Here is a 14701-nt window from a genome sequence, read left to right on the forward strand (position 1 = left end):
TTGATGACTTTGTGGACATGAAATATCAGACAGAGGAAGATAACAGCATGTTTCTAATATGTATGATGAAATAACCATAAGCTGGGTGGGTGCCACTTGAAAACGATGACATAGTTTACTGCTGCATCCACCAAATTAGCCAAGCAATGCTCTCTTTGTTTCAGCACAGAACTAAATAATTTTGGTATGAAGCAAAAAGAAAATCAATCCATCAAATTCCTGGCTCTGTACCTAGTCCTTGTGCTTTCAGAAAAGTTGGAGGATAAAAAGATAATCACTGTTATACATCAAACTCTTCAGGAGTGATGGCAGTCTATGTGGATGCTGTGGTGCATTTGAGTGTGCTCGTGAATTTGTGACAAGTAGCTCTTCATAAATCACTTTCCTGGATCCAGCCCTGACAGTAGCTGTGTTTGCATAAATCCTTGTGTGCATTACCAGACACTGTTCACAGTAACTTGTGCCTTTTTGCATTTGCATAGACTGTGAGATGGACAGTACAGGCGTATGTGACAGTAGAGTTCTCTTACCTGAAGCTAATGAGAAGCCAACCGGATTCACAGCAAAATAGAAAAATAGAAAAAAAACCCACAAGAGAAAGTTAGACAAAAATGTGGGAAAACAACAACAGGAACCAGAAAAAAACATCTCATAGTAGTGTAGATTTTCTGCTTTTGCCCAAGCTTTTGTAAATTAGCATATTGTATTTTTACATCCCCTATCTCAACTCTGTGTCTCTTCTACAAGCAAAAACAACAAAGAATCCCTGGGAATTGTACAGACAAACTGTGAAAAGTAATGGCAGCAAACAGTATCTTTATAATCATTTTAACAATGGAAGTGCAACTGTGCCCCTCTGCAGTATGCACAGGAACAAGCAGACAGCTTTGGAGGGGGAAATTGCCAGTAAATTAAAGCTGAAAAATTGTGTATATAGAGCCACATGAAGCTGAGCTGTAATGGTGCAAACAGCAGGGTGTGCAAAATGCTGTCATTGGATTTTTCTGTTAACTCTGCATTCTTTTGTTGGAAGTGTAGTGTCGTAGGGGGGTGTATGTATGTGTGTGAGTTTGCATGTGTAAACACTGGAAAAGGCTGCAAGTATGAATGAGTCATATTTGAACCTGAGGTACAAACAATACTTCAAAAAAAAAAATTCAATGTATGTTTGTGAAAGCTGAAACATGTTCACCGATGCATTGCATGTTTACAGGGTCGTGTACTGGACACATACAGTAATGTTTGCATGACAAAAAAAATGTATGTGCACGTGGTTACATTTGTCTACATTTGAGTGTTTGCTTTTGTGTTGTTACCCTCCAGCAAATGGATAAATAGGTAAATAGAAACATTTGTTGTCCATACCTTCCACATGCTGGCCTCTTTCCCGTACACTACGGCCATGTTGTTGACTTTGTTCTGCTGGATGCTCCTCTTCTCTGTCTCGTTTAGCTCCTCCGAAACAAAGCCCATGAATGAGTTGTCTGGTGTGTGAGCTGAATGTTTGTGTTTGTGAGTAGTAGGTAAGTAGAAAACATAGGCAGGGACAAAATAGAAAACACAAAGAGAGAAAGGGAGTATCATTGTGAGTACGAGCAAGACAGGAAAGACAGAGAGGAGCACTAGACCCTTACAGAATGGCATTTAATGGCTAAGTCAATGTGATTATGGCTCCTTGAGTACTACATACAAGTGATTATCATAAAGACATCTGCTGTGAGACAGCTCTACTGAGGTATACTGAAAATTTGACATTATAAAAACCAACTATATTCACTGTTTTACAGCTAATTCCACTTGTGTACCCTCACAGGTCACGACAGTTTGCATTTTCTGCAGTAAGCATTCTGGTGTATGAATGAAAGCAATAAATTCTGGCTCCGGCTGCTGTCTGACAAGTATGAAGCAATTTGTAAAGGTTGAATCAGCCATAATAGCCCAGGATGGCTTGGAATGTTGGCGTCTACAACAGCACATATTGACGTTATAATGATCCTGCTGTTGAGTGCCAACTATAGCTAAAAGGGCATGACACTGTTGAGAAGTGAATATGAGAGCTGACGAGAGATAAGTAGTCAATGTTTCAGTCAGGAGCAGGGAAGAGAAAGAAGATGACGAGGGCTTTGAAAAGAGCAGATCATAACGTGTAGCATGAAACAGAGGAAGAAAAGCTCAGAAATGAAGAATAGATTCAGCTTGAAGGGACGTTAGAAGCTGTGGTGGTGCTGAAAATAGCTGCATTAGACACATTAATCCAAATTAATGGGGACAGGAAGCCACACCTGTCAGAGAAAGTGAAAACATTGTTTTGGAGTCATTTTATCATTTTTAGAACGGCTGTCAGAACTGATGACGGATCTGTGTGTGTGTGTGTGTGTGTGTGTGTGTGTGTGTGTGTGTGTGTGTGTGTGTGTGTGTGTGTGTGTGTGTGTGTATGTGTGTATGTGTGTGTGTGTGTGTGTGTGTGTGTGTGTGTGTGTGTATGTGTGTGTGTGACAGTTAAGAGTTTTGATTTTGATCTTTTGAAGTGATAAAATTCAAATGTTTGCCAGGATGTGAGGATATGAAGTTTAAAAAAACATTTCAGCATCCTATTTTTAAAAGAAGTATAAATTGATGTTTTCATTCCTTTCAAACAGCTTTTAATATTATGAAAATGTGTACTGTGTAATAAAAAGGGGAACAACAACAAAAAAGACAGAGGAGTTGTGTTATTCTTACGGAACATGGTCATGTACTGCCTGGCATTGAGGTTCCAGTAGCCCCAGTTGGTCCGGTATCCGTGCAATGTTGCATATTCCTCATGATTGTACGCTGGCTCCGTCCCGAAAGTGTCAATCACTCTAATATGACATCTACAAAAGAAAAAACAAACAAGTTTAAAAAAAGGTGTCCATGGTCCATGTGTTTTATGCACAATCTGTAAACATAGATATGATAATTACACAGATATGATACATTTTTAATGACCAAACACATCCGTCTTAAATGCAGTTCAAAGCAGGATTAGATACATTCATTGATTTATTTGTTGTGACAATGTTACTTTAGTAACAATACCCATTGTATATAATTACTGTCACATACAATGACTTGTTGTATTGACTTTTGAATGCATTCAAAATCTTGTATAAGTACATGAAGGTTTGATATATACTTCATTACACAACACATTTGTAATCATATATTTACCGCTATGATATACAGTGTGATCATTTTTAGATACCCAGCTTTCTTACTAATCACCTGACTGTGTTACATTCTTTTGGAGGGCACAAAACTTTAGGTTCATTGTTAATGGCAGATCAGTAATCAAAAGAAAAAAAAAACTAGAGTTGGGAAAACAACACATAAACTAGCAAAGGATGTTAAAACCAAGCGGCAACCTCTGGTGTCAAAATATGAAGCCCATGCGGAAGTGTTAAACTGCAATTCATTGAGCATCCGCTTGAAGCTGGCTGCAGAAACACCGGAAACCACATACAACCCAATTAAAAAAAGATGATCTTTGCAGCATTAATAAACTTGTATACAGCCTTGTTCAAATAACAGCTTGGGTCTACATAGCTACTTTCTCTATCAGCACACACTGTACTAGGGAGGAATTTCTTTCAAACTCAACGGTTCAGAAGATATTAAGATTAGAAGTTTTGCCCATTTAAGGACAAGACTGACTTGACTGACAGGAGGGAACACTGTAGCTGTTGGCTAGGAGGCTCTAAGCCCTCCTCTTTACCTCACACTTAGTTTTGTTGTGTTCAGCATTACCATTATGGCTCCTGCCGACGATTGGCTTCAAAACAGCGCTCAGGAACAAATTGGTGACATCACAGATACTACGTCCATTATTTATACTGTCTCTGGTTAAAACCCACAAGGAGCTGAGTGACAGAGGCAAGAGAAAAAAAAACAGACAGGAAGTAACCACAAACATGGTTGGGGTTTGACAGTGTATCAGGACTGGTTGAGTGAAAAGGAAATTCCAACAGAAAAGATATGAGGGAAGAGGACCTGCTGTTATTTTCTGCATCAGGTATGAATGCCAACAGAAAAACTCTAATGTATTGACATAACTTAAAACAAAGCAGGATAATATGAAGACTGTTACTTGAATCAAAATATTAAGTTAAATGCTGATTTGACCCTAAAGCTGGGTAAACACTACCAACATGGCATCTATATTTTACAAGCTTCATGAATAAATAATTTCAAACCAATTAAATCATCTTTAAATAGATACTTAGTGACAACTTGTTTGTATCTATAGTTGGCAGTCAGGTAATAAGCGGTAACATATGGTGAGTGGGTAGCCATTTGAAATAGAAATCCCTTATAAAATAGTGTACCAAACAGTACGTTGATATCATCATTAAATATATGGTTATGTCAAAATTTCAGCACTGCCTGTAATTTGTATCAACAAACTACTAAACACACAAAATCTAAATTGTAGTTTCCAATTATATTTCATATATAAGTTATTCAAATGTGCATTACACCACTATTTACTCTCTTGTTTACGAGTAAGTTTCTTATAAACCATTATTTTTATTTCATCACTGAGAAAAACAAATTGATTTTCTTGTGCCAACATCAGAACATCAACATTGTTTATCTAATCTTCTTGCAGGATACATGAGGTGTCATTTCCTAAGCACAAACTAGTTGAAAGACGCATCAAAAGTTTGCCTTCAGTTTAAAGTTAGTCAGAAGCTTCTCTCAGAGGCTTGCTGACAGAAAACTACTAGCAGCATTGATTGTTACAATACTTATCACAGTGCCACAAATAACAGTACATATCTGAAGGTTTGTCAGAAGTGAAAAAACAAAGCACTGAAGCAGAAGACGAAAAAAGCAACCTGCTATTAAGTTGCCAACTTCAGTGTGGGCATGACATGAAAATGACAGGAATGAAAAAAGTCAAACTGCACTGAAGCATTAAGGCTGTGCATCAACACAAATAATACAGTCCTGTAGATATACATCAATGTTCCCTTTAAAGCACACAGCTGTAGTTTCACACACCTGACTCACATACAGCTCAATATGTCCTTGTCTATACCAGTGAGTTTGTTCAATCTGCCCAGTCTGTAAGCTCAGGGGGATTAACCAGAGCTAATGGTGGCAGTCAACTTCCTCTGCTCTCAGTCTCTTTCCTGGCAGATAACGGTTCAGTGTGTGTGTGTTAGTATCTCTGTGTGATGGAGTGAACGAGAAAGAGCGGGCTGTTCAGATGTCATCCTTTGTTAAAAAAAAAAGTCCCTCTCATACACCACTGGCCTTATCTGTACACAGAGATCTATTTTCATCAGCTAATATTTACATGTTTATGTAGATATCTTAAATAATTGACAATAAATTAATGATCGTATTACTAGAGCTTCTTTCTTTCTTTCTTTCTTTCTTTCTTTCTTTCTTTCTTTCTTTCTTTCTTTCTTTCTTTCTTTCTTTCTTTCTTTCTTTCTTTCTGTCTTTCTTTCTTTCTTTCTTTCTTTGCCTTGGCTGTGTTTTTGGGACCTTAAGTTTATGCTTTTTTACAGTTCTTATGATTATTATTCAGGAACTAAAACAACAGGATGTAAGATTTTGATATAATCTGAACATGATTGGTAGTCCGCTTGATATGCATATGCTTTGAGAGTGATTGTACACATTAGACTTATTATATGAACTTTCATTGAAAGTATATCTATTTTATGAAGATATTAATGTTGGACTTGACTTAGCTCCGTGTTTGAGTTTTGCCATCATTTTGAGATACTCATTTTATGACTCATTTAGTACCAGGGAAAATTAACCAGCAGAAGAATTGTTGGTTGATAACATGTAGTCTATTTCAGGGGAATCTTTTAAGGATACCTAGTTTTTTAATTTTTTTTTACAGATTTCATTTTTAGACTTTAAACTTCAAAGTAAAAGTAACATACCTTAAACTCCTACAGAAACAGCCATAGCCATCCCTCACAACTCTTCCAACCACACAGGTTAACTCCTTTCTCAAATACAACATGTCTGGCTGTTATTCTGTTTTATGGTCTATTGCAGCTGCTCAGAGTGGAGGAATTGGTTTCCCTGTCTGTTCAATGATGGATTTCTTTCTATACACTTGTTGAACACTGGTAAAAATGTTGAGTTCAGGACAAAAAAAAAGCTCCAGCACTCTGATTCTGACAAGCTGACAGATTTAAAAATGTATTTATACATGCCTGTATTGTAGCTGCACTGGAAATACCAGCATTGAATGTCATGTTTTTCTACATCTGATGCACTTTTACTCTTGGCTGACCTAAAGTTTTTCACAATTTATTCTCTCTTTGAAGAACTCCTCGATGAATGCATTGTCAGACTGATGCATCGCCCACAATAAATGCATTGAGCTGCACATGAAAACAGGGTGCTTGGGTGAGAGTTTATATATTTTTCAGGAGATTTAATGCTGAAAACAAACAGATTTCTCTTAAGGTTATTCCAGTCTTGTTCGAGACAAGGTCACACCCCAATCTTGTTTGACACATCTAAGATATTTCTGTCAATATCTGCAGTGATACAGCTTTGAAAAGGAGCTTAGAAAAAATGAGCTTATCTGCAAGAAAGAGACAAAGAAAAAAAAAAGGAAAAACTATGCTTATCTATGGAGATTTGTTACGAAGCGGCAAGGATGAGATTCCCTGGAAAATGTATGTCTGTTTGTAAGGGTCACAGCAAGCTGACAATGAATTATTAATAACATATGATAGTTTCACTTGTCTCTGCCCTTTCTCTCTTCCTCTCTCTCTCTTTCCAACCTGCGCTATCACATATCGCCAGCTCTGAAACCAGGAAAATGTTTCTGCCCGCAGATAAGAGGTCCCGAAGGAAGGCGAAAAAGAAGGAGTGGAAGAAGAGGGGATAAGCAAAGGAGTAGCTGAGCTGAATATCTATCGGGGGATCAGAGTATAGGGCTAATCTGGGTTAAACGGCTGCTCAGCAAGGCTCAACAGCTCCTTCGGGCTGAGGGGAATATAGCAGGGTGGTGTGTTGTCACCCACAGTTTCAGCTTTAGCTATAGGGAATAAAGAGAACCTGCATATTATAGGATCACAACAGTGACTTTAAACTTGAATTTGAATCTGTTTTTGTTATCAAATTTTACCTCTCGAATACGTTAGCTTCAAGCTGAACTCAGCCAGAATATTCTTTCAGTGGTAGAGTGTAGATACGTGCAGTAAAAGTTTGATCACACTTCTTCAGAAGAACATTCTTCCCAAAGAATCTGCTCACTTGTCTATGGATGATTGTTGAGAAATGATGTGCAATAAATGAAGGGTAATAACTCAAACTGTGAGAAGGAAGTTAAAATACAAAGTACAGAGCTGTCATGCGTCATTAGGATGATAATAAAGAGTGTCAGGTCATAATGTTTGACCATACAGCTATATTCAAATATTTGTATATCATTCAGCTAGTGGCCGAACAGCCTCTGAATGAGTAGGGGCTGTTGATGCATGATAAGGGAGCTGATTCTGTACTTAACCAAGGACATATTACTAGATTACAAGGGGCAGGCTTTAAATCAGGACTGGTTAGGAATTTCTTTCAAATCCTGTAAGTCTCTCCACCGGTTTAAGGTCTGACCAAAGGTGACTTTTTACTGGCCTTTTAGCTTTTTTTGTTCCCTTGACAGTCTTTTCTCTCTCCGCTGACCTAAGACTATTTCTCAACCAGTGAAACATTTCTTATTGTAAGAATTTCTTGTGAAATGATTGCTCCCATTTCTTTTGATCTAAAGTTTTGTAGCAAATACTGCCTTTTTTTCAGTTTGGTCCAAATCCAGACCATGGACAACTACCATTTTACTAGACTTTGTACTTGTGTAACAGTTTATCACCTTTGATTAATTATCTTTTTCAATTTATTTAACGTGCTAAACTACACAAACTGATTTCCTCAACCAACCATAACCATCCGCCCTGACACTTGGAAGAGGTTTTGCAAACTTAATCATTCTTTTGAGCTAAAGACTCAAGGCTTTGACTGCTCAGTAATAAAACAACTCTGATGTAAATATCCACATTTCATACTTAACTTTTTATCTTAAATTTTCTAATTATAAATTATAAATATTTACAGTATTCACTTGAAGAACAGTCAGTGCTCTTAGGTTCTTTATAATTAAAGCCATTTTCACATATTCCCACAAATTTCAAGAACATTTCAGGAAAGCATAAACTTTCCCCTGTTGAGCTGGAGGGGGGGGAAGAGGATCTCAAGAGGCAGACACAACATAAAAAGGATGCTAATGAAGCGTATTGTTGTTGTGGTAGCCAATGTGTTATGTTTACATTTCCAAGATGGCTGGCAAAGCAGAGTCCAACACTATGTTGACAGTATTTAGCCTTTAAGTCAACGCAAACCAACTTGCTGAAGGTGTTGCAATCGGTGGAGACACTCAACTGGGGCTGCAGCTGTGCGTCGACAGACTGTAAGAAAGTCAATACAGAGAGATTTTACAGACTGGCATAAACCAGTATCTCTGCATACCAGCAATATCAGTGTCTTCTGAGCTTGTGTTTTCTGCTGGCAGAGCGATTCTGACCCTTGTGGCACTCCAGTCTGACACTTGGCTGCATGAACATGCTTAATTTTCTCAGTGAGAACAAGTAGCAGAAAAGTGGACGCTGTGATTCTGAAATATTTTTCTGTTTATTTCTGTGCAGTAATTCCATATTTAGTTTGAGCCTCACTCTATAAGACCATGTGTTGATATTCAGCGTGTTAAACATATTTTTGTGCCTCTATTTACTCTGTAGCTTTGCATTACTATTAGAAATATAGATATATGAAGTTAAAGCTATATGATTTAGGTAAATTAAGAACTTTTGTCATAGGAAAAAATCCGATTTGAATACGTCTTTAATGTCTAACTGATCCTTGATCCTCAACTTTTCCAAAGGTCAATTAAAAAATATTTTGAATTTGCGTCTCCATGTGTATGCGTGTATATACTGTATATATATATATATATATATATATATATACATATATATGGCAAGCCGTTCAGGAAATTAATATATATGGAATGAAGTCTGAATATATGGATTGAAAGTCTGAATATATTGAATGAAACTTGATATATATGGAATGAAACTCGATATATATGGAATGAAGTCTGAATATATGGAATGAAACTTGATATATATGGAATGAAACTTGATATATATGGAATGAAGTCTGAATATATTGAATGAAACTTGATATATATGGAATGAAACTTGATATATATGGAATGAAACTTGATATATATGGAATGAAGTCTGAATATATTGAATGAAACTCGATATATATGGAATGAAGTCTGAATATATTGAATGAAACTCGATATATATGGAATGAAGTCTGAATATATTGAATGAAACTTGATATATATGGAATGAAACTCGATATATATGGAATGAAGTCTGAATATATTGAATGAAACTTGATATATATGGAATGAAACTTGATATATATGGAATGAAGTCTGAATATATTGAATGAAACTTGATATATATGGAATGAAACTTGATATATATGGAATGAAGTCTGAATATATGGAATGAAACTTGATATATATGGAATGAAGTCTGAATATATTGAATGAAACTCGATATATGGAATGAAGTCTGAATATATTGAATGAAACTCGATATATATGGAATGAAGTCTGAATATATTGAATGAAGTCTGAATATATTGAATGAAACTTGATATATGGAATGAAACTCGATATATATGGAATGAAACTCGGAATATATGGAATGAAAAATCACGTCATGTATGGCCTGCGCCATCTTGTCTTTCTGGGGTGTGATCATAGGGGTGTGATTTTGTTTTCCGGTTAGACGTAGCTTTTAGTAATGCAACCGTGAGGGAGGCACGAGATGTTTTCACTGCAATTTTAATTAATGAAGGGGTTATCAACCCCTTGGGTAATGCATGTGCTGTTAAGTCAATCCGTATAGGAAAAAGGAACCCACCCCTCCTCTCTATTAAGTTGGTTTCATCCAAAAGTGATGATCGGACCGTCTGCACAGAGAGACGAGAGGAACACGAAGCAGTGGGCTGCAGAAGCATTTCGGAGGGTAGTAAACAAGTGAAAATACGAAAATATTAAATATCACAGGTTATACACACTTCTACAAAGGCTAAAGATATTGCCCCTTCTTTATTCAGGTGGTTCAGTCCTCTAGTTCGCTAGCTAACTTTTGTTATGACTTGTGATAATGTAGCATCCTGTTCAATGTTAACAGGTGGAGCTCATACCTGTGTGCATCATCTGACAGTGAGTGAGTGTAATGAAAAAGTACGACCAAATTACCACAGGTTACAGAGGTAGAGGAAAATGTGTCCCCTCAGAAACACTAAAAAGAAGTGCAAAAGTTTATTTTCAGAGAGACATTAATAAAAGATGAGTCTCTTTGATGACAATAAAACAATACGATTATAAGTGGTGTTCAGAGTACTTATTTAAGCTTTCATTCAATATATTCAGACTTCATTCCATATATATCAAGTTTCATTCAATATATTCAGACTTCATTCCATATATATCAAGTTTCATTCAATATATTCAGACTTCATTCCATATATATCGAGTTTCATTCGATATATTCAGACTTTCATTCCATATATATCAAGTTTCATTCCATATATTCAGACTTTCATTCCATATATATCGAGTTTCATTCCATATATATCGAGTTTCATTCAATATATTCAGACTTCATTCCATATATATCGAGTTTCATTCCATATATTCAGACTTCATTCCATATATATCGAGTTTCATTCAATATATTCAGACTTTCATTCAATATATTATTTCCTGAACGGCTTGCCATACATATATATATATATATATATATAAATAACAAGTATGTGATGACTCCCCAAAGAGCTAAAGCTCTAGGCGCTCTTGTTTGTCCTGTATCTATGAGATAATTTTTTTCTGTTTATTGTTCTTTTTGCGTGCCTTCCCCTGGATAACTTCTCCAACCAGCCTCTATCAGAGCAGTATATTCAACATGCAAGCGAAATCAATATGCTGGTCGAATTGTCAGATGAAGGGGGATGTGTGATTTAAGACTGTATCCTATCGATTTTCAGCATCTTTAACAGAGGCACACATGCATAGATAAACTCTCACATGCATAAAACACACACACATTCATTTACAAAGATATGCAATCACACAAACACAACAACACACTGGACAGGGAAGCAGAGTCTTGTCCTGGCATAATAAATGAATGTGGATGTCTGTGGGAACATAAAACACAAGTAATTAAAGAGAGCTGAAGGGCCCCAAAGCTCCAAGCACTTGATTAATGATGCCTTTCAGCACACAGGACTCAACTAGACTGCTCTAACCTGAGAGCGAGAGAGCGAGAGAGCGAGAGAGCGAGAGAGCGAGAGAGCGAGAGAGCGAGAGAGCGAGAGAGCGAGAGAGAGAGAGAGGGGGGGGGGGGGGGGCTACTAGGAATGTCATTGACCTCTTGTGTTGTAGAATTGTGGGTTTAAGAAAAATTGTTGAAGATCGAAATGCCCAATGGAGAATTTATGAAGAAGGAACATATCAGTACAAGAATTAAATAATGATGAGTCAGTCTTCCAACAACAACATGAATGTCTTAAGTGGCTTTGATGGTTACTTCTTTTCATTTGCAATAAGTCGTTGTGTTGTTTGGATGGGCTTTGAATTGGTAAAAGAATAATGACTTTTATTTTTCAAGTGATAAGAGGCAATATTTTTCAAAGGTTCACCGAGTCGCTAAGCCAAGAAAGTACAAAATGTATCTGTTCTGAATGTGTTTCAATGGAAATAATTTTAAATTATGTTGGAATATCTAAAATTAGTTTAAATGTTAACGCACTTGGTCATACATTCCGATACAACTTAATAGATTGATAGATTTTAGTTTCAAGGTTTAAGGTTAAAGGTTCATTTAATAGTCATATAAAAATGTTAAATGCCATATAAACTGTTAAAAACATGAAGGATCAAAAAATGTAACTCAGGTCCAGTGGCATACAAAAACAGATAACAAGCTAAAAATAGACCCTATACATAAATCAAAATGTAACCTTAAAGATTACAATGAATAAATAAATGAATGAATAAATAATTAACAGTTGAAAACTGATTAGCATGTTAAAAGAAACTGCAGTAGTATTTGAACGCACTCACAACACTAGGTTAAGTATCTTCTACATCTGACTGTATGTTAAAGCAGACTTATCCCCCGCCCAAAGAGAAAAAGTAGTGCCAGTGTATTTTTTCCATGTTTGAAATGTCTATATAGCATCCTGACGCATTAAAGTGAAGACAGGTGTTCACCCATCTTTCTGTATTGCTGAACATTCAGATAATTCCATCTGGCAAAATAAAGGACCCATCTCCTACAAACACTAAGAGCCACATTGTGTTAGGGAAAGCAGAAATCAAAGACTCCACACGGTAATGTCGGCGCAGAGAACCGCTGACCTCAGCAAGCAATTAGGTGCCGATGCAGGCTGACTGGCATCCTGTCTGGCTGAAATGTGGGATTTTGTGTGTGAGAGAGATATAGTGAGAAACAAAGAGACAGCTAAACAGGTTGTGTGTTGAGGAAAAATGTTCCCAGCTCACTCCTAATGCATTTCTCTCCCTCTCATAATTGGATTTTAAAAATACATGGAGCAGCCCTTTATATGTGGTGTCAGGCTGACTACAGTCACCTTCCACTCCTGCATGTTAGTGGCTTCTCTTTTTCTGCTCTCCTTTATTGTCATCCCTCCACACTTCTTTGTCCCCTCCCTTTTCTTGTCTCTGTTTCAACTTTTATTTGACCTACCATTTACATTTGCCCTCACTACTTCTATCATTCTTTGTAGATGCTTTATGTCAGAACACAAAAAAGGAGAGCAAAATGTCAATTGCTTCCATCACCTACAGGGGGTAGACAAAAATACCAATTAAGAGGACCACGAAAGATGAGAGTGGGACAGAAGGGGCCGGCTGCATGCTGTTTTTAAGGGGCTGGAGAAGACAAGGCTGAAGTCTAGTTTTATGTGTTTGCAAGCAACAACACGGCAGATCTCTGAAGTCAAAATAGGCATGTATCGCTGTGCTCTGCAGGGTTGTGTGTTTTTTTTTTGGATGCACTTTAAATCCTTGTTTTTGCTATAACTTCACTGTTTTGTTGCCTCAGATCCATGGCTGTCATGGCCTACTTTTACAGTTGTTCCATCTTTGTAGCAATGCTAAAAGCCATTACACACACTTCAGTAGCAGCCCACAAATACACACACACACACACACACACACACACACACACACACACACACACACACACACACACACACACACACACACACACAATCTCAGCCTGTTTCATTTTAACATCTCACTTATCTTTTTACTTTCTTATAAGCGATACATGTTTAATCCTCATCCTCCTGTTTGATGGTAAATTAGTGCACTCATGAGATGATGTTTTTGTGTGTGCATTTGAGTGGACACTGATGGGTACATAAGATTTTTATTACATTCTTTAATCTCCTTTGACTCCAATCTTGTATCACATTCCTTTTATAGTTATTGTGAAGGGTTATTGGCTGTGACAGTTTTTTTTTATTTCATCTTGCCCTGCAAAAGACTGGATTAGACATATTGCACATTTTGAGGTATTTAACAGGATGCAGATTGATGGTTATAGGTAGGCTAGTGCGTGTTTGTCTGACAGAAATAGTGTGTAAATTTAACAAGCTCAGTGAGTTACAGTCAGACATCTATACAGAGACATGTACACCTTATTACCAGCAATAATTAATCCATAAAAATGGCCAATAAACCCACCAACCTGCCTGGAAAATTGCTGACACACACTGAGACACACACACACAAATGTATGAAGGTGAAGCGTCATACACCTTCAGTGTGACAAAAGAGCTACAGAAAAGTCCACTCACTTGTGTTTCCTAAGCGAGAGCCCCATGTGTTGCTTCATCTGCTGCATGCCGTGGTAGTCCGTGTAGATGAGGTCAAAGGGAAGCGGGCCAGTCAGTGGGCAACTGCCTCTGCCTGGGGGCACACCAAGAAACCTGCAACCACACAAAGGAAACACAGTTTAGATAAGTACACACAAAGGACAGAAGGCGAAGATGGGAAAATCATTTCAAAAATACTGATCGAGACTGGAGAGCCAACAGAGCCTCAGAGGCATCATTTTATTTAACTAGGACAAAATAAATTTTCACTTTGTTACAAAAGGGAACTTGAATGAAAAGGTGTGCCAAGTTTTGAAATACTTTTGATATTATAAAGGTTTGAATCAATTTCTATGTATCATAGAATATCAGTTCTTTACAATCATCTGCAAACATATCAAAATTCACAACAGGCCTATATCAGTGACTTGTACATTATAGACCCAATAAGCTGTGATTGCACTGTAAGAACAAGTATGTCCTGTTACCCAAATATAGTGCAAAAATGAATAGGCTTTAATACAAAGTAAAGGGCTGAAAGATTTCCTAACAGATACTCTTACACTGATAATAATATTTTGGTTGGAGTTTTTTCAATTTAGCTAAACGACTTAGTAGAGCTGACCCCGTCTGCAGCCTCACTTCTGCTTCAGTTCTTTGGCTACTTTCTTAACAAAGGAGATGAGCTGATTGACATACTCTGTTCCTGACACAT

The 14701-nt window shown here is 37.1% G+C and overlaps 1 protein-coding gene across 2 annotated transcripts in view; it reads right to left on the minus strand.

Moving 5' to 3' along the window:
- The window catches only part of LOC117815275 (alpha-1,6-mannosylglycoprotein 6-beta-N-acetylglucosaminyltransferase B), a 154792-nt gene that overhangs the window by 9431 nt on the left and 130660 nt on the right, over positions 1-14701 (minus strand). For both annotated transcript variants that reach the window (XM_034686897.1, XM_034686896.1), the window contains exons 9-12: positions 13969-14100; positions 2722-2855; positions 1366-1496; positions 531-536 (exon numbers count right to left, since the gene is read on the minus strand). In XM_034686897.1, the coding sequence (XP_034542788.1) occupies positions 531-536; positions 1366-1496; positions 2722-2855; positions 13969-14100 (403 nt within the window). The remainder of the gene's footprint in view (positions 1-530; positions 537-1365; positions 1497-2721; positions 2856-13968; positions 14101-14701) is intronic.

The sequence above is a fragment of the Notolabrus celidotus genome, chromosome 7 (assembly GCF_009762535.1).
Source record: "Notolabrus celidotus isolate fNotCel1 chromosome 7, fNotCel1.pri, whole genome shotgun sequence".
NCBI lineage: Eukaryota > Metazoa > Chordata > Actinopteri > Labriformes > Labridae > Notolabrus > Notolabrus celidotus.